This window comes from Hippichthys cyanospilos, chromosome 7 (genome assembly GCF_059441005.1).
Source record: "Hippichthys cyanospilos isolate Australia breed blue-spotted pipefish chromosome 7, RoL_Hcya_1.0, whole genome shotgun sequence".
Classification (NCBI taxonomy): Eukaryota; Metazoa; Chordata; class Actinopteri; order Syngnathiformes; family Syngnathidae; genus Hippichthys; species Hippichthys cyanospilos.
Window position 1 is genome coordinate 22,775,049 of NC_142375.1, and position 21,560 is coordinate 22,796,608.

The window sequence follows — 21,560 nt, forward strand, 5'->3', positions numbered from 1 at the left end:
ACGCAGGCTGCGAGGCTCTCCAGCGGGCCCTGTGGGAGTCCAGCCCCGCATCCCCTCGCTCTCCACAAATAAAACGAGAGAGAGAGAGAAAGAGAGAGAGAGGGAGGGAGGGTGAGAGAGAGCGCGAGGAAAAAAAAAGAGAGGCCAGGCGGACCAGATCAGCAATTTGTGGCATGCTGAAATGGCAAGAGGGTGCGAAGGGAGGAGTCCTTGCACAAGATGGAGGGAGGTGAAGCGTGACACGCACAAACGGGTGTGTGATGAGCTTGAGTCTGAATCACCCGATTTTGCGGATTGGCCAATACCAACTCCCAAGATGACACCTCTGCAATGTACGTATTATCAGTTCCAAAAACAATGGGAAACCATAAGTTCCAAAAGAATATATGAATTGTGAATGGCAACCCGTGGATGAAAGGGGGATTGCTGTGGGGTCCTCGGATTATGAGGCCCTAGAAATGTTCTAAATAGAAATATTTGCTTTAATTGTGACCCTACTACACTGTTAGCATAGTTTAGTGATAGATTCCAGACCTCTCGCCATTTGGCCTGCTATTATGCCTAAAGCCAGATAAGGGCTCATTGAGTTTTACTCTCAGCTGAGAAAAACCACGAAGCGATATTTCTTTGAGGGCGAATACGTGTATTCAGCAGGAGGTGAAAACTGGCCTGAGTCATGCTACTAAATATAGAGATAAAGAGCTGGCCGGGCGGGGGGCTGCCACTGGAGGCCAATGCACAGTGAAGCGGAGGATGATTCCGGATGCTTCTTGAATGAAACTGACGACTGCCTTCATGCTAATACACAGAGAAAAACTGCATAGGTATGCAGGCAAAAAAATTAGCATTTATTCCTCTTGAGAGATATTAGAACTGTGCTGTAACAAAGGTAGATGCACAATTTAGCAATACTCACCTACATATATTCTCTATCCTCTGCAAGGAATTATTAATACTACTGCAGAGGAGCTGAGTGTCCAGTACTGTTCTGTCTATCTGTAAACTCTCCCATAAGGCATTGAAGGAGAAGGCATGACAAAAACTGTTTAAAACTGTTGATGTCATGTTTTGTCAATGTTATTGTCTACCTTATTATTTGCTCGATTATGGAACGTCTGCTCGGGGGAGTCAACAGAATAAGAATTTCATCGTGTGGTAGTACGATGCATAGAAAATTATGGTCATAAATGAAAATCCACCAGAGTGAAGACACAAGAACCAAACCGCGATGTCGTGAGTGTACACTGTAGTTAGCACAACTTTCCAAAATCTGGCTTTTGTGGAAAAGTACCCAAAAACGTCAATAGGTGAGATTTTCAGAAAAAGACTTCGCAGAAAACTAAACATTAAAAATGGAAGCTATATCTGTACTTGTAATATCCTATCATAAATCAAGTTTTCATTGTTTGTTTTTTCTTTTTATCAAATGAGGGGAAAAGAGAGAAACTTATCATCCTAAAAGTCAATCTCTGCGTTAGGTAGACACCCAGGAAGTATGGTATGCTAATGTGCTAAAAACATGTCGCTGCTTTCAGATGCGTCTCTCAAATCTAATCTGACAACTCTGATTAAGTTTGAGTCTCGGTCGGAGCGTCAGAGAAGAGCGATTTCTTTTCCGAGTCAAACTTTTAACAAACCATTTTCTTAGATTGATCTTCAGCGATGACCTTGCGACGAGTTACCCAAGGATGCTTGGCACGTCGGCGGCTTCGTTTTATCGCGCGAAGGACTCCTTCAAACACACTTCATGATGCATCGTTGAGAGTACACTCACAGTACAAGTGGGATATTTATTTACCCACGCTTTTAGCCGGCTCGGATCTGCATGCGGGAAAATAAATTAAAAAAAGGAGAGGGAGGCCGACGGAGCTCGACGCGCATCTAATCGGCGCAAATGTTGCTTTCGCATACTCAAATAAAGGAGAAAAGGCTTGAGGGGTGTGTGTTAAGTGGCAGCAATTTCACAAATTAGCAGCACTACATAAGGCTGCAAGACCATACCGGTCTGCCAGCATGAAAGTCAAGATTTCCTCTCTTGAAACATGAAGGACAGAGCAATCAAATGTTGAGGCCATGCTGCCCCCTGGAGGCCACATTCAAACATGTCCAGCCCCATAAACCAAAACACCAGCATTATCCACCAAAAGACACATTTTTCAGCCATTATGCAAAAAAAAAACCAAACAAACAAACTGTGAAGTGAGTACAATTTTGCTTACCTGTGTGTTCATGTGGTTTCACGGCAAAAGGTTGGTGGCAGGACACCGAGAAGAGAAGAAAACAGATTTCTTGTTACTGAGGTTGTGTGTGGGGTAAAAGGAGCGGATATCAAACTGGTAAATATATACACTATTCATTTTCAAAATACCTAACACCTGTGGCTATTCATTTACCAAACCCGGGATACAACATTAACGGCGGCTCGATAGCCTGGGACCGTTAACATTTTATAAATGAATGATGTTTAAAAAAAAAAAATCTTGCTTTAAATCCAATTATTTTGCATTTCAGCCACTTAAACTGATCAAGCCATTCTAGTGCACCACATACAGTAATTTCAGGATATTTCTGAGGCGCTGCCTCTTTACAACAATTAGAAGTTTAGTTCTTAGCCACTCAAACCATATAGCAAGCTGTTAACTTACATACTCGTGTTATCGTTTGGAAATGTTGTACTCAAACTGTTGGGTTCATTTAAATAAATCGGTGGTACAAGAAAAAAATAGGAGTGAAATTGCTTTGTTTTTCTGCTGAATTACATTCTATCTAGTCAGAATTCAGGCTGTCCTGATCCCGAGATCTGAAATCAGGCCGAATCACATCATTTCATACTGAACAGAACGGAGGGGGAAAAAAATAGTCTGACTTTTTTTTAACTGAAGTAATTTAATATTTTAAGAGCTACAAAGCAACAAAATAATCCAGAGGTACACAGAAATTGTGAAACGAGTCATCCATTCATTAAAAAAAAAAAAAAAAAAAAAACAGGTGATAAGAATTCTTGTCACTGGCACTCAACCTAAGTATTTTACAAGACAAAAATTCCCGTCCATGGCACTGAAAGAGTTATGAGAAAATATCCACTACAATCATGACTAACCCCAACCCTCAATTTATCTTTTGACTCTACTTATCAGTATTTTCTCGCCAATTTATTTGTACAATTTATTTGTGGCGCCACAAGCAGAATTGCACGTTTGCGGCGTTTCTCACAGCATCGTTTGCCTTTTTCCACGGTTTGCAGAAAAGCCGGCGGTGGAGAGGAAAAAAGCGTAAAAGGTTGTGATTTGATCAAATTTGACACATGGAAACAACAAGCGCTCGCTCAAAGGCCTGAAGGTAGAAAGAAGAAAATAAAGTGTAGCAACAACATGAAAATGTTGATTGGGCGATGTTATGGTGCTACTCGGATGATTTAATGGTTCTATTAAAGGACCTTTGTGTGACTGTAGGGCAGGAGGGGCGTAATGAAGGTGTTTATTGTGGCCGGCGCGATGTGATGTTTTGTTGCGGCGGCCGGCTCTCTTTTGGCTCATGGAAATCGATTCCGGGCGGAGATTGGTATCCGCCGGAATGTATCCGGGGAGGGCTTTTACTGCACAAAGAGCAATTTCAGCATTTGGGCTTAAGGAGCAGAAGCGAAGAAAAGTTGAAGGGAAAAGAGATTTGAGTTTGCTGTCAGGGGGTTGAACGTGGGAATTATACGATGCACGCCCACGTGTCTTGGAAAGTGAACAGACAGTGTACATTGAAGAATAATTATTAAATAAACAGCACATTTGTAACTTTTTGTGTGATGAGGTCCATGCCACCCTCCTCAAAGTTGCTTGGAGCCAGTAAAATTCAAAAGGACACACTCAGGTCATGACAAAAGTACTATTCAAATAATTGCAAGTCAATGTTTCATTAGGAGGTTTTAAAAAAAATATTTCATAAAGGTTGAAATTTTCCTTTGTGTCGCTTTAAAATATAAGTAACATTTTGTGTTCATAACTTCTTGGTCTTCATCTATTGGGGGGTCTGGTGTCCAATAGCAGGAATTGTATACGTAAGCATAAATCCTTCTTTGGTGTCCTTTTAAGCGAAGAATCCTTTTGTCGCAACGCAACTCTTTAGATTTCCTCCTCACCATCTGGGACGCCCGCTGAGGTATGCGTATCCATACACACACCTACAATACCGTTCCCTTACTGCCGTTAAATATAGACGCACTTGATACCGCGCTGGCTGAATGTGAATACCGGGAAGAGGCATGGCTTGGGCTTGTTTTCCTTTTTCTTCTCCAGCCTCCGCAGGATGTGCGGTTTGAACCGAAGAAAGCACTCACGCTGCTCTTTGTCACATCAAACGAGAGGGGGGGGGGTGCGCTTTCAATTGTAGAAAAGATGCTAAACAAGATATCTGGCAGCGGAGAAGAAAAGAGGGGTAGGGCAGAAAAACATCCTGAGAGGTCAAGGACTGCAGCAAATGTTCACACCGCAGTGCAGTGTATCGGGAGTGCAGTCAGCAGGGTTCACAGCCACCCCATCAGGCAAACTATATTAGTAACAAGCTATTAAAGATATATTCATAGGCCATCTTTGCTGATGAGCAGGCTACGGCAGGCGTAAGAGGACCTTGTGGAAGGTCGGTCATGGGAAAATGACACTGACAATAAATGAAGTCTTGTCATGATCTTTCAAACGCAAACTTTAAGGGATCTGTCGTCATAAAATGTCACGTTTTACTGGACAACAAATCATCAACACAGACCCATGAAGACTAGTTTCTTTAAATTTATCAGCGCCGGCTACAGTTGTCAATAATGTTCAAATTTGGTAACAATGGGACAAAATCTTGAACATTTTTGTGTTGGGAGGACTCTGAGCCCAAGTTACCGTATTTTCCGCACTATAAGGTGCACCGGATTATAAGGCGCACCCTCAATTAATGACATATTTTAAAACTTTTTCAATCACAAAATAGTAATACTCAAAGTAATACCAATGATAACTCAAATAATAACCCTAAACTCTCAATAGCATAATAACTCAATGTCAATATCCAAACTTGTTCAACAGTAAACACACAAAAGAAACAGATAAAGCTTACTTTATCACTTCATTCCCCATCTACGAATCCCAATCTGAATATTGATCCATATATAAGGCGCACCTGATTATAAGGCACACCATCAGCTATTTAAAAAAAAATCCAGGCTTTTAGGTGCGCCTTATAGTGCGGAAAATGCAGTACCTTAAAATACTTCAGACCAAAACGACAAGACTTCCTTAATCTCTTTGGACGTATGTCCTTCATACTGTTTTTTGTAGGTTTACTCATAATAGAAATGCCTACCAAATTTCATATGGCTATTGAACTGGTGTGGGGGACTTAGCATGACCCCCACCCTCCAAAACCAACCCCTACAAATTGTCCCTGTGAGGAACACAGCTTCAGAATTTGCCAAGTTATCAAGTGCTATTGCTATGCTTTGCAAACACTGATTGACAACAATCTTAGTTCTGTAACTAAGCATCATCTGTCTGTCAAATATCAAATTTGTAGGCATTATTTGTGAAGGACACATGAATATGGTCAAAATGACGCCATTTGACAATCTGGTTTAACTTCCAGCTTTTTTTTTTCTTCTGTCTTGACCACCGATGAAATAACATCGTTGGCGTTGGGCATGAACCTTGCTCCAGGACCAAAAGACAACCACAAATTTGTTGAGCCAATTACATTGCGTCATTAAAATAAATGGAGCAAAATATGACAGGAGTTTTGGGCTCGGCGGCGGTGACATGTAGCTGACCTGGGCATTTGTCTGCCGACAGACTGGCTCTGTGTGCGCAGGAATGGGGTGTGCGTCTCAGAATAGCCAATGGCAGATGCCCCCGATGGTCCCCTCTGTTATTTGAGGCCCAAGAGTGACGGAAACTAACCTCCCGCAATATTTCACTCAATACTCCTTACTCGCTTACCAGGACAGAAGTACGCTTCCACATTGGGGAACCTAAAACCTTTGCCTGCATCATGTGCACATCATCCAAATGTAGTTGAATGCCGCTTTTATTTTATTTAAGGGGGAACAAGACGGTTCAAATTGGTCAACCATAATCAAATAACGCCCGAAGACTTCAGCGTTGGTTAGATCACGTAGCTTTTACTTCACCGCCTTCGGTCGCTTCATTAACGCTTTTCTTCCTAGTAATAGTAATATAGTCATTCATTCCGATTTACGCTTTTATGATCGAGAAATGACTCGTCATATTCATCCACTGATTAAGAGTGTTATGTTACTAGACGTAATCATTTAGGGAAATAATATCCGGACCAATTATTAAGTTAAAATTAATGAGGTAACAAATTGCAACCTAATTGGATCGGATCATTTTAAATTCAAGGCAAATGATTTTATACATGGAATACACGCTTGAGGTTATGTTACATTTGCAGGAAAACACTGTTAATGAAGTATTGGTCATTAATTAATCAGATATAATGTAGATTGTGCCACTGGGAGCAAAGCAAAACTATTTTGTCATTTTTGTCGGCTTCAAGACTGTTATCAAAACTACCAAATCTTCATTTTTAAAATAAAAAAATATGAAGAGTATATGAAATCAGGTTCTTTCTTACACCCGCCTCCTATTTTTCAGGCGCTGTGCGCATATTGCTAAATATGTTGTTGACAGGCACACCTCAGCCTTCTTCTGTCAATCAAATACAGTCAACTCAGCCCTAAATTTGCAACTAGCCAGTTAGCTAACCAGTTAACATGCTTTCAAATGATGGGGGACCGAGGCTTCGCTTGCTAGCTAACAGCACAGTCGCGGTCGAAACGGACCAGGGGATTATTAATAAGAGAGTGGCAACTGCACACCGAGGTTATGATGGTATCACCGACTTGAAAGGTGAGAGAGGACCGACTCATGCCAGAAATCCCATGTGCGTACTTGGGTTTCTTTTTAGCCCCGCCCACCAAAAATTCAGGACCGCTAACAAGGTGAAAAACGAGTTTAACGAGTTTATATCCTAACAATTTAGTACTAAATTTGTAAATTATCTACTTGTAAATAATACCTAATTACTTGTTAATTATTGTTTTGATTGGGTTTAAAAAATAAACCAGCGAGGTCGGCGTGGCAGCAAATATTAGCTTATGGGGCGGTTCTAATGTATCCTCCTATTTCAAGTCTGACGAATAAATTTGCTCGCAACATTTTTATCAAAGCTAAAATTAGGCTCAAGACGGCGACAGATGTGTCGGCTGGCTTTTTTTCTTTGGGTGGACCTACAGCGTAAAATTGCCGCGCATTGCCAATGTTTGTACAACAGAATGTTTGTCCAACAGAATTTGTAACAAGAGACAACTTGCGCAGGCCAAAAGTAATGATTTTTTTTCTGTCAATCCCATTTGCCGTTATCATAAAACCTTTAGCACTTACCCGTCGTCGGCAGAATGGCAAACCTTGAGTGATGATGTTAATACTAAATATTCGGAGGATTTTCTGAGGTGGTAAAGAGTCGGCGACGATTTCCTTGGGATCAGCCACGTCGAGGCTCTTGCTGGCCTGCGGAGCTTTGCTGGAAGTCCTGTCCTTCCCATTATTTACAGTCTTTCTACGGGCGCCGCCGGACGAGAAACGGGTGATAGGGCAATGCCGCAGCATCGCAAACGCAGCGCAAACAGTAACTAACAAATCATATTCCAGGAAGGCATCAGGAAGCTCTTTAAATGGCCCCGAGCAAGCAGTTCTAATGCCTCGCACCAGTCTAGTCCAAATACCCCTGCTGACGGACACCCTTTAAAAAGTGTCTGGCCGGCCCGTGATGTCACTGGTGAGCAGCTGCCACCCAACATATGGCCTCCTCTGAAACCCGCCCACCCGCAAGCACTGTGGAATCTGCTCCCGTGAACCTTTGGCGGCATCATCTCACAGCACACGTGTCTGAGGAACTTCCTCATTGCGAGCATTCTCTTGAGCCCTGCTTCTCAGAGGCATTTACTCTTCACAGCGGCGGACGTTCCAGGAACGGCAATACTTGTGTGCCAGCAAAGGGAAAGAGGACGTTATTACGTACTCATAGTGGTCAAAAAGTTAATATGCGATAGTTTATTCAAATATACAATGTCGGCTGGGCGATAATTCTATATCAATATTTATTGCGAGAAGACACATGACCTAACAAGTAGCAATATGGATTTCAATTTGATTAATATGTGCGTGTGTGTGTGTGTGTGTGTGTGTGTGTACATATTATATAGAGGCAAAGATAAAATACGATGTTGGATTTGTGCAATTACAAGAACCTAAGAAGTAAAGATAACGCTTGTCAACGTCACATGACCAGAGACAATGCATAGAAAATGCAAATAATTATTTCTATTTTCAGAATTTGCATTCATTCCAAATTTAGTGTTGATTAAATGATTTCATTAATCAAATTCCCATGGGAAACCTTTGCAACCCTAATAGTCAATCAACCTGATGCTCTCAAATGTCATATGTCCATGCCAAGCTAAGATAAAGTATGCTATAACAAAATGGTGGCTGTGGCTAAACGTTGACAACTTCCCTGTGTGCATTTAAAAGTCTAAACAAGAGGTGGCCACACAAAGAATTAACGGGCTTAACCTCTCTTCTATTCTCACATCCACCATTGTTTGAATAGGATTACCATGCCAAAACATCGGAGCCAACCATACGGGCCAGGCAGAATGGCTCGCACCACTGGACGCCCCCCTCACACACACACACACACACAAACGGTGTCTTGCACCTGTTTATATGACATATACTAAAACAAATTAGTGCAACTAATGTCTATGCTTCAACGTGCAAGCAGGTTCTTAAGGGTCCACAAAATAACGGGCAGCGAATTGTGTATATTCATGTAGATACATAAAGTCTCTACACATGTTCAATCACTAAAGTTTCTATTTTGACACATGCAAAGTGTATTACCTGGCAGAAGAAAAGAAAATAAATTCTCTGCGTAGTAATAGCAGATACAGCACAGTCACTACACTCGGTAACAAAGGCCCAAAAATTGTAATGGGGAAACACTATTAAGAACTAGCATTTTGTAAAGGCTATTGCAATAGCTCATGAACAGATTCAGTGTCCCCATAATGGACTTGCCTCAGCCTATTAATTCAGCCTGAAGGGCGATAATGCTGTTTAGCTTGCCCCAAATATTATAGCTACTAAATATTCATCATGAATTTCCCTACGGGGATGAATAAAGTATCTATCTATCTATCTATCTATCTATCTATCTATCTATCTAATGCAAAGCGGGAGATGTTTTACTGCGAGCGTGTATCATCATTTGCTCCCCCAAATCGCGCATTTCCTCCCGGCTCATTCTTTTATGACCTTCCAATAAGCAATGCATAGGAAAAGAAGTGTCTCTAACTGCAGGTAAATAGGGAAGCTGGAAACTCGGCCCAACAACGGAGGTATAACTCTTAGAAAATATACGAACTGCCTGGCAAATAGCCGCTGTGGTGCAACAGTTCACAGAGGCAGGGAGGTTACATTAGGCAAAGCTTGAGCAAGGATGGATTTCTTCAGATTTTTTTTGGGTCAATGCTTCCCCCTGGTGGCGTAAAGCATAATGTTTTCATGGGGGCTTTTCTATATTCGAATATTCGAAAACCGAAAAGTCGATAGCTACAACCTTTGTCTAATCCTCACATTTTAGTAAGCACCGTCCTTGAAATTCATCGCACTCTATTTATCAAGCTCGTCCTTCACTGAAGAGATTAAAACTCCCGGCTGAAACGCTAACCAAAGGCTGCTTATCACTTTTTATTGAAAACATGGAAAAGGTGTTGAAAGAGAGGGGAAAAAAAGCAACAAAAAAAAAGACAAAGACTATTTGATTAAATATAGTATAAATGAATATTACTCAAAATAATGGTGTGTTTTGGGTGCCTAGAAAAAATCTTATTCATTTTAGTGTGGTTGATATGTAAATGAAAGTACTCCTGCATAAGCTTGTACCTTTTTTTTCCATTTCATTTTCAAGAGCCACTCAAAGGCAACAGTTGCAGGAATGCCTTATGGCCACAAGATGGCGCCATTGTTTCAAGAAAAATTGCAATAGAGCTGGGCACCCACAAGTTTTCTAAATCCAAGTGAAGAACGAAGCTTACCTTCTTGTTGGAGGAGCTTTGGTGTGAGTCCACATTGTTGCTGGCGACCGTTGCATTGTTCCTGATGCAGGGAGACATCAGTCCTTCGTCTGCTTCCTCGTCCTCCTCTTCCTCCTCCTCTTCACGCCCGCTCTCCGCCGAGTGCTCAAAATCATCGCTGTCCTGGTCCATCTCCTCCTCGTCCTCCTCATCCTCCTCCCTCGTCCTCCTGGGCTCCTGCCCACCCTCTGTCCTCTCCTCCTCTTCCAGGTGACCGCTGCTGTTGTTGTTGTTGTTTTCCTCCTCTTCCTCTTCTTCCTCCTCTTCCTCCTCCTCCTCGTCCTCCTGCGTCCGCTGCCTCTGCTCGGCCCTCCACGTCCAACGGGGCCCTTTCTCGCCCCGGTTCACCTTGCTGGGCGGACCCTCCTCGCATTCCCCGCTGTCCCCCCGGGGGCCGTTGCTCGGTGCGGACTCGCCTGGCGCCCATGGCGGTCCTCTGTCCACGTCGACCTGCGAGTTCTCGGGCTGGAGAATTGGACAACGCGGTGATATGTGAGCCGAGTGCAAAACTGGCCACAGAAATACAAGTTTAGCGTGGTGGAACAATGCAAATTCCGAAACGGATGATGTCACAAGATCCGCTTTCTGGATTTGTCTAAGTTTAAGAAATCAGCTTGCAACGTTAGCCGCAAACTAGCCACCAACTGGCTAGGTAACAGAGTAAGTCATATGTTCTGTTTATAGAAGAGCAATTCATTTCTTTGTCCATTTGAAGAACTCGGCGAGTGTAAAAAGATCACGAAGGTCACCTGTTGCCGCGGCCGCTCTTCATCTTCGAGCACCCGGTTCATGTGCTCATCCTCGTCGGCCTCCTCTGCCGGCTGCTGGGGTGCCCGGGCGGCGGAGGAGGAGGCGTTACCTCTCCCCGCCGGACCCCCGGAGCCCCGACTCCGCCTGCTGCTGCTGCCCCCCGACAGCAGATCCTGGTTCATTTCCAAAAGCCAGCTTGCTACCTCCTGCACCTTCGCTAAGCTGTCTGAAGAGGAGAAGGTCTTGACATGCTGCAGGAGAGACAAAACCAAAATTCAGAACTCGAATAAGACAAGTAGTATTGCTTCCTGGCACAATATTACAGCGTGAGCAAATGGAATGTTAATTTCTGGAGAAGATATCGCCTACACTGAAAATACAAATTGATCATGAAATTTTCCAAGAACACAGACTTTGTCTTTCGGTGACCCTGCCAGGCTCTCTGTATCCCGGTTGCTATCTGCTGATTGCATTCTCTGACACTCTGAGTTCATCTAAAATTAATTAACAATACACAGATAGAAAAAAAAAAGTAAAATCAGAATCAAGACTAAAATCATATTTAAAAAAAAAAAAAAATCATATGCATCTAAGCTGTCTCCAGGCAGTAGACGGGAGACACCCTGAGCTGGTTGACAGCCAATCGCAGGGCACGCATAAAAAAAAAAAACAAAAAAATCATTCAGACTCATAAAAGCACCAAAAGGTAATCCGGACTGTCAAATACAAACACCATGCATGTTTTTGGTAAGCTGCGAGGAAACCGGAGTATCCAGAGAAGCACTAGTGGATGCATAACGCATAACCCAGCCACTACTATAGCTTCTTTTCTATGTGCCTTATAATGCGATGCACCCTATATATGAAATCAGTTTTCAAATATGCCATTCATTGAAAGTGCAACTTATAGTACGGTGCGCCTTTATAATACGGTCCGAAAAATATGATAAACAACATTTCTCAACTGGTGATAAGACTATTGCAGGTACAAAATCTGGGTTAATAAACCAGAGTTAGTTCAGACTAGATGTGAAACACACACACAAACATACACCCAAGAACAAGGAAGTCTTTCTTTCAACGAAATAAGTAAAGATAAATGTGGCCAAAAAAACTATTTCAAATAAAAGTTTATTTGCTTGGTGTCAGGAAGAAATTCAGCTTTTAAAAATGCATTTTAATGCCCGCATCGGGTCTATAAGCTCATTTTGATGATGTGCTCCCAAAATCTTCCAAGTCATAAGACGTGAGAAAATCTTTCTGGGAAAGCTCACAAAGCACAATTCACCCCCCCCCCCCCCCCCCCCCCTTCCGCCATTCATTTGACTTTGAGGACAATGTCACCCGTCTCTTTTAGCGAGTGTGGTCTCAGCGCTGCGGTGGGAAGCATTAGAAGGATCTCAGATTGCAAGGAGCCCCCCGGGGACCACCGCTCCGTGGACTTGAGCGCTGAGGAGAAGGGGCTATGAATAGTTAAAAATTTGCTCTGGGATGTTCGGGGATCGTGCACTTTGCTGGTGAAATATGTTGGTTGCTTCGTGTGGTGCTGCCGCTCAACCTTTTGTTTACCAGTGCACGCGTGTGGATTACGAAATTGGGGGCGCGCCGGACACCGGCAGGACGTGATAAAGCCGAAAAACAAAATCTTAATTTCCGCCAGTCGTTCTGGACGGTTACAATTTAGATAAATCCTTATTAAAAAAAAAAAATCATAGCTCGAGTATAACTTGATTAAATAGCATGGGACCACTTGGTGAAATTTTCTATTTTCATTTTTTGGGCCTTTTTTGTGTGGTGGCGCAGTGGGCGGCGGTTAGCACATTCGCCTGACATTTCAGGGACCAGAGTTCAAATCCACCTCACTCCAGTTTGGAGTTTGCACGTTCTCCCCGATCCCGTGTTGGTTGAAACATGAACAGACACCAATTCACTGTCTTCCAACATTGCCTTTTGGTTTTTCAACCTTTTCTCACTCCCCTATAAAATTTGCGTTTTCACCAAGTGGTCTTCTCCTATTGGCCCAGACCCAAATGCGACAATTAACTCATTCAATTCCTGTATTTATTGCAGCATTTTTTTTAAATGTTAGCGTAAAGGAGAGTAGGAAAACTGCTGTTACTAAACGAGTTAACCAATTACGAACCATTTCAAGCCCAGCCCACCCCAAGCGATTATTCAATCGAGAATTTTTTATTTTTAAGATCAAATACTCATTTAGATACCTAATTATCATCTAAATCCGCAGGTTTTCAAAATTGACAGTAAATGTTCTGGCTTTTTTTTTTTTTTTTGCAGTTCTGCTGCATACAATGATTAAAAATAAAACTTGCTGTTGCATAAAATGTGCTTTCGTTAGACGACAACATTGCGTATTATGCAATTGTGCCCAGAAGAAAAAATTGAGGATAATTCCTACACAGTATATGGGAATTTGCTGTGCCTGGATAACGTTCGATGCACCAACAGGCAGGTTTTGTGCACAGAGTCTTAATGTGGTACTTGGGAGACAGCACGCTGCTCGATTTGGACACGAAGCGTCCCTCTCCTCTGGCAACAGCTGTATACAAGCACGCCAGAGTACAACCAGCAAAGAACAAAACATTGTTTCCCTCTCCAGAAGAATTTCATGACTCTCTGTCAAAATGTTTCATTATGACGCACGGCCAACCGCGACTTATTCTGTCGAGTTTGATCAAGGACCTGGAAGCGATTAGGGTTGGTGGGCAGTCAATCACGGGGCTTTTAGAGACGGTCTAGCAACCATTAGCGCTCGTGTTAGCGCTTTCTGCACAATTAAACTAACGCCAAACACTAAAAGTGGGGAAAGCTGCCATTCCCTCAACCCCTCTTATTTCAGCTGCGTGAAATTTTCAAACATGTCCTTAGCGGGTTAATAACGTACACAAATAAAACGGAAACGCAGCCTACTTGACATTTGCTTACTTTCGTGTCAATGCTGTACGTGTCGTTAAAAATACTTCAAATTATAGATGTTACTGAGAGGAATGTTCACAGGGGGGAAAAAAAAGGACATGATCAGCTTCAAAACGACTACATGGCTCAACTATGTAGGATGCTAGGCAATAAATGGCACAAGACTGTGTCCTTCAGAGCGCAGTGGGAGAGAGTAGAAAAGATATTGACTTTTCATAAAGGCACGCAAGTACTGCTCGCCGCAATAGACGCGGTGTCCACTTGACTTTGAATGCAAACTGGTTAAATAAAGAGCACGGAGGCTTTTGTCCAGTGATTCTCAAACCAAGCTCTACTTGGGGAGCGATTCGCTCGCGTACCGCACGCTAATCGCTGTCCAAGTACAGCTCGTTTGGATTTCGCGCCAACACGCCTCCATCTTCAAAGGGAAATGCACACTTATTTAGTTAGCCATTTGCTGCAGTGAAAAGGTATTTTTCATGTATAATAGTAGGGATGCACCGAAATGAACACTTTTGGTCAACAGAAATGCTAGGCCAAAAAACAAAACACCACATAGCCTTGCGGTAGCCAACCGACTTCGGGAACAGACTGTAACATCACCAGTGGCGTGCACAGGTGTGTAAATAATTGATAAAAACAAACAAAGACGGAACACTATACAGTATTATTCTTGTTCGGTATTTTAATACTTTTTTATTTCAGCTTTTATAGATTGATAGGAAGCCCAATATTAGACATTGTCATTATTACCATTTAATATACTGACAGGCTTGAGTTTGAATTGTCCGACAGTGTTTGAATGCACCGCATACTGTACGTAGCTGGCAGCTGGTGTTAACGCTAGAGACTTGTGCTGTATCATACAATGCCAGTGCACTATCCCGTTTAGAAACGTTTGTTTTTTAACATCTACTGCCGGTGCAATACATGATTTGAATAATTTAAATGCAGCTGTTTTGATTTTACAACAATCCTGCTGCCTGACAGATTTTCCTATCATACACTCCTATTTTTATACTACAAATTAAAAAATAAAAATCGTTGTACCACAACTTAAAAGCAATGCCTGATTTTCATATTTAATTACTCATATTTATTTTTATTATTTCTCTAAACTCCAACAGCTTTGTCATGTGTTTAAGTGTCTTCCTGGATTCATACTTCTGAAGTCTCGGTCTGTATTTGTTTTCTTGGCTTCTCCAATTCCACGCTGAAGCTATTAATTGATTTTTCTATTTCGAGTCAGTCTCTTGCGTCATCCCACAGGAAGCAGAAGCTCCAAATCAGAAGCAACGATTCCAAAATGAATGTATCCTGGTGAAAACTTGTTTTAGATTTGAAGCGGGCATTTTGGTCGAAAAGTTGAGTGAGAAATTGTCACCCCGCGAACCAAGTCTCGTTTACGCTCCTCTCAAATTTGAAACAACAAACAGCAAAGCAAGACTAGATGTTAAATATCAACCAGTGCGTTACACTGTGATTGTACGTTATTGCAAAATCATCACCAACTGCTAACCTGAGGATGAGACGCATAATGCATTCAAATTCAGGCAGATATTTGAAAATTAGAGAGGAAAAATTGCTGGCCTGAAATCTGAGTGTGCTGTTAGCCTCTGAAAATTCACTGTTCTCACTGCACATGACTGTTTCCATGCAACCGTGGCGGCGTGACAACTAAGTTCCCTTTGAGCGCTTCTATTGTTAATTGTGAGAGCATAAATTGTCTTGGAAACTACAAGAATTCATAACCTCTATTGTGAAAGCGGCCTTCGCCCTGAAGCAATCTGGCTGCAACCAAATTAGCGGTGCCTCCCAACTCGTTGGACAGACAAGAGGAAATTCGAGAAAGTGGGTCCGCGGCGACGCAGACGTGTGCAATCTTGTTTTGCCTGTTCCTTGTTCCTTTCGGGAGTGGGGTGGAGGGGAGGGGGGGGGGGGGGGGGGGGGGTGTCCACTTGAGGAGAAGCAGCAATCACTGCAGCCAGTCTGAAGTAATCCATTTTAAATGAGTGATTTCTAGCACACTGTTGTCAAGGCTGCCGCGCTTCCATTAAAGAATCAATTACTGCGCTACTCTCTGATGCAACACTTGTTCGAGTTGAAGAATTGTTTTACAGCACCAAAGCGGACTCACAAGGCTTCTATGCTTCATGCAATTGACAATCTAGAGCGACAAGCGCTGCCATATCATACCCAGACGATATCACGGGCGACACGAAGAGTTCCGTTTCATTAGAAAAAAAATGAGTAAAGCTTCGAATCCTGAAGCTATTTAAATGAAAGTTGCATTTGTATGTGATGATTTGGGGCTCAGAAAAAGATGTCATTTTTTTTTCCCCGAAATGAAAGTAAACGCTATCACACCAAAGCCGAAATGTAATAAAAACTGCAGTTATGTTTGTAGGCTGCACGGATTAGCATCAGCTAACAGCTTTGGCTTCTGATGAATGCTTATTTACAATTCAAGACTCCCAAATTAATCTGTTTGCATTTCCTTTCTGTGGAAGCGATTCTTAGATAGATAGTGAAACTAACTTTTTTGTGGATTTCAATGTATGTTTGCGCTGTTTCTCTTAACAGGCCGTAAGATCCCCAAAACAGTTTGTTCAACCATTAACATGCATTATCAAAAAGAATCAGCCATTTTCAACAGATGTCAATAAACTGTAGGCCTGTTCGATACTTTTATTTCCAACTGATAACAGTACGAGCACTCAACTCTTGAGAAGTTACAGATACAGATACTGAGTAGCAATAACGCTAATACTTTTGAAACAATGAATTTTACCCAGAAAAAAATGACAGGTAATTACAAAGAAAGACCTATAATCCAATATAGCATTTTCAGTTAGAAAAAATATTATATATGTTTTTTGTTGACGATCAGAAAGCTGATACAAGAGAGCGACTTATCCAAGAAAAGACATGACAAGATTTAATCATTAAAAAAAAAAAAGATAATCTGACAAAATGCCAAAATGTGTTCAGAAATGCCATTTCAACTTGTGTAAAACGTAAAAAACATTTTGAAAACCAGTTGAGGCAAAATTTGAACAAACCAGTATAACCATTATTTCTCAACATTCTCCTTCTTCCGCTTTGTCTTCTGCTCAAGTTTCAGTGGCAAACATACACCAATTTTTCAGGCCAAAATTATAAGAGGAAAATGTGTAAAAATAAGCCCTGTTTCAAAGGCAGACACATTCCCAGAAAAACTCGACTTGACTAGCACAGATAGGATAATATTGGTGAGAAAAAATGCAATAGGCAAAATGATAGGTTGCTTATGGAAAAAAAAATCTTTTGGAGGGATTTTTATTGGTATGGATTATTATAAAAGCATTTGAATTGTTCACCCCATGTTTTTTTCTGGAAAATTCCACAAACGCGGCGGCTAATTTTTACAGCTAAAACTATCATCGGCCGAGATAACTTGAAATAATACGGGCCCAATACAGACGCTTTGAACAGTGTTGTGGAACTTTTAGGATTTAGTCAAGATCATTAAAAAGTCTGTCAAATGACAAATTGTCCTTTCATCGAGGGCTCTGTATATTTGAAGCTTCAAAGACACACATCTTAACAGAGCAGTCTTGTGGTCTGTAAGCGAGTGTGAAAGGACAAGTGAAAGAGAAGATTTTTATTCACTCGAGGGAGCGAACTACAAGATGAAAACCAGACCAAAACACAAACAAACAGTTCTATGTTCAACTTGCTTATCAGTCAGCAAGTAAACTTACAAGGGAAGCAAAGACCATAAGAGGAAAATGTGTCTTGAAGTCACCTATCTGTCAGGGTCATCCTAATTGTGATATGTTGGGTTAAAAGGATTTTTTTTTCATCAAATCCATGTGGTCAGTGCACAATGTTCTATTGATATTGGCGAAATAATTATTTTCCACTTAGAACTTGGAAATTAGGTACAGTATCATGACAACATTGGCATCTCACCTTGAGTAAAAAAAAAAAAAAAAATGCTGACTAGGTTAAAAGTCAGTATGCGACTTTTCGACCGCTCGCGGTCAAGGTGCAGACACGGGCACCGTTACCTTGGATTTGGGCCGGTCGCCTGTGGCGAGCCGCTGCAGCTGCTCAGAAGTGTGGCTGCAGGAGAGGAGGTCCGAGCAGCACGCCGTGCGGCCCAGCCTCTTCATCAAAGAGGAGATGATGCTGCAGCCACAGCCACACATCCACCTGCTCATTAGTGGGCACTTCAAAGAAAATAAAATTTTTAAAAAAAGGCCACCCCTCGTCGTTTTGCCTAATCTCTTCCGGTTCTCCTCACTTCCGAGGGTTTGTTTTCATTGTATTCCGCATGGCGCTGGCTCTTTGGGTACTCCGTGTCATAATTGACTTATCTCCAGGCCACAGACTTCCACTTCTATCCGCACACAAACATTAGAAGGAGTTTCTTGCTGCGATCCCCTAGTGATTCTTTCCCCATGGACTCCGCTTAGATCCACAAAACACCTCCACCTGATGTTGCAACAACAACAAAAGAAGATGTCTGGATCCTTTCCCGAATCCAGTCGGCGTGCACTGAGGATGCTATCCTCCTCCACCGCTGTGTACAAACACACACATACGCGCGCCCCCCACGAGCAGCTACGCTCAGACTGAGCTCCACCAAGTTGCCGATAAAAGTGCTTTCCTCCGAATGACATTTGAGCTCCCGACGCTTCCATTAAATCGGGAGGGCGGGCGGGCGGTCTGGCAGAATCAGACGAGAAATGCAAAGCCACTTTGCATGCGCCGGTACGCTCGTGGGGGAAGGTGTGTGTGTGTGTGTGTGTGGGGGGGGGTAAAGTAGTTAGGAAGCTGACGACAACAGGGCACACCAGATTACAATGGTAATCGTTCAAAATGCTGCAGATGACTGGATGAAAAAGGATGACAGCTGCGAAAATTGCATAAATGTCTTCACTGGGGGCTAAGTTAGCCATTGCACATAGAGATCTGACAAAATATGGTGAGAAATTTTGACTTGGAAACAAGGAATTATAAGAGGACAACTGAGCGTTTGGAACACAGAAGCTCATCTACATCTAAATCTCATTCCTGGGTTTATTCATCTTGGTTGAAAGAAGATGCTGTGATTGATTCCTGACAGTTAACAATTTTGTTGGTGTCTAAAATTTCTTATGTATCGAAGATAATTATCTGCGATAGATATCTTCTAATAGTTACAGTCAAGCACTTTCACACAAATTCAACCTTTGTTGAAAACAAATATTCTTAGGGGGGCTGCGTCAATTACTTGACAATTGGATGGAATAATTAATAGGAAAATCGACTTTCAAAAGATTAGCTCAAAACTGTATGTTGTGCTTTTTATTTGTGTAAAAAGAGAAATCTGACAAAGTAATACGTCAACGACACAACTAAGCTCCGATCATGACGAGTTGTTGTATAACAACAACAGTGGACAATAGTGAGCGAAGGATGGGCGATGAAAGCAAATTGGCCACAAACACCCATTGGCAGATTGAACTTTTCTTCTTGGAGTTGCTAAGACTTGCTATTAAAAGTGGTCTAGAAACAAAGTTTACTTGCCTGTACTATACAAGTATTACTACTGCGTCCCTCAACCTTTGCGACACGAGCCGGTGACAAGAATCTGAAAGTAAGCGGATACAACTGAAGGTTGGTGTGGTGGAGCGCGAGGGGAGATAGGATGACTCCCTCTCCCGACGAGGAAGCGCAGAAGCGGTGTGATATTAATAGCTCAGGCATTACATTGATTGATTCCCTGTCCCCCCCAATTGCCACCATTGTGTCAGGAGAAAGGGGCGGCAAGTAATGGAACAACCCACGAGAACGAGACGATGCTTTTCGATAAGGCGCTACGCAAACTGATGCAACCGCACAGCGAAGCAAAAATAAAGACGAATAATAGAGTGGAAAAATTGTCTGTGTGTGTGTGCAGGGTGAAAATAAACAAATAAATGGCATTCAAACAGACACAAAGCAAAGTTGATTAAATGTACATCTGGCAAGAGCAGTCTTCTAAAATAAACTGAAAAGCTGTTTGACCCAAATACTGATGGGCCCTAGTTTCAAAACAATGAAAACTCAGAAGCACTAACGTGATTAGCAGAAAGGCTTTTTTTTTTCCTTTCCACTCTGATATGCAACAAAGTCAACTGTAACAAAAAGTCTAATTAAAGTGGAACTAAACCCTTTTTCAAAGGGGTGGGGGTTCAGTTCAGACGATCAGTGGGCTTATTTCTTTTTTTTTTTTTTTCTTATAGTGTCTACAGTCAATCGGTTCAATGCTTAGGGGCATACCAATGTTTAATGACACAAAAAAACTAATTAAGCCACCAAATTATGAGCATTTTTAATTACTAATAATACCTAAACTAATTTTACTAATAAACCAAACAAACATTTATTTAAATATTTGAATTATTGAAAAAAATCCTGTGCAGGACAACAACAATGTACACTCGTTTAAAATGAGTTTTAAGGTTAAATTTACATCTACAGCTTTCGCTAAATTAAACAGTTATTCATAGCTTGTGTATATCTCGCTCAAATGGCATAATATACCTAATAACTATTGCAAACGTCTCGTAAAACATTTCTACAGAATACTGCTACTAGTGCAAAGCGTCAATTTCACAATCTAGCTAACTTTTAAATTGCTGCCTTTTTAAAGGATTCATAAAAAATTAATTTGATTTGATGCTGCTGGAATAGATCAATTAAGTCTCATGAATTCATGGTTCATTTGGCTTTACTTTACCACGGGTCTAACCTTTAGAACCTAAACATTAAGGTGTAATAGATCGGATAGCGTATCGTTATACAGATTTATTGCTTGTGTTTGTAAAGGAAAAAAAATGAGTAGGACCTGAAAAACAGAACGGCTTATTAAAATGCAACAGTGCACAGATCATTCATCAAAACTGTTTATCTCGAAACGGAAGTGTCTTTTTGAGTTCATACAGCAGAGTCAGTGCATGATGTCACCGTCAGCTGCACATAGTACACACACCCTCACACACACTTAAAGCTGCTCAGAAGCAGCCTCCTGTTTGCTTTGATGATAACAGCGCAGCTTAAAGATGAAGCCCAAAGAGTCCAGTTTGAGCTTCATCTGGGGATTAGGGGGAACAACAATCCTATTTACCGTTATGGTCTTTTCCTAGCGAACACAGGAAAAGAGGGTTCATTATTTATGAATATTGCCTTTCACTGTGTCAGCTCAGTGCATGAGAGTATTGATCCATACAGCAGAGTGGTCACTGCACCACAGAGAACAGGACACCAGACTTGACAATACGAGGACGTAAAAGCCATCTCATGTCAACTCATCGGTGCCGGCGTCTTTACTCCAGCAGACGTTTAAAGCCTGTCTTTTGAAAACTATTTGTCTCATTCCGAGTGATAAAAATGCACATCAGCTACCGACTTACTTCTCGTGGGCAGCGCTCTACCGGCCAAAGGTGGTAAAGTGCCGTCGTTAATTTGGTTTCCTGCAGGTGATGTCTGAGTCAGCACTTGTTAAAAACATCCCCCACTGCGTGATGACTTTGTCACTGAAGTCTCATTTGCTCACCGAGAGAAGAACCCTGTGGCAGCCAGTGCCGCACATTTTTGAGGGGTGCGCTGCAAACTAGTGCTATCCCTAATGATTATTTCAATAGTCGATGAGGACAAGATCGCTGGTAAATTGGAT

The 21,560-nt window shown here is 41.9% G+C and overlaps 1 protein-coding gene across 3 annotated transcripts in view; it reads right to left on the reverse strand.

Annotated features, from left to right (window-relative positions):
- fbxw7 (F-box and WD repeat domain containing 7) overlaps positions 1 to 21,560 on the reverse strand; it is a 66,257-nt gene that overhangs the window by 37,688 nt on the left and 7,009 nt on the right. For 2 of the 3 annotated variants that reach the window (XM_088419591.1, XM_088419593.1), the window contains exons 3-4: positions 10,939 to 11,190; positions 10,151 to 10,654 (exon numbers count right to left, since the gene is read on the reverse strand). In XM_088419591.1, coding sequence (XP_088275717.1) covers positions 10,151 to 10,654; positions 10,939 to 11,121 — 687 coding nt within the window. In that variant the 5' untranslated portion in view covers positions 11,122 to 11,190. Of the gene's footprint in view, positions 1 to 10,150; positions 10,655 to 10,938; positions 11,191 to 17,925; positions 18,345 to 21,560 lie in introns of those variants that run through there. The other variant, XM_088419595.1, reaches the window with a different exon arrangement.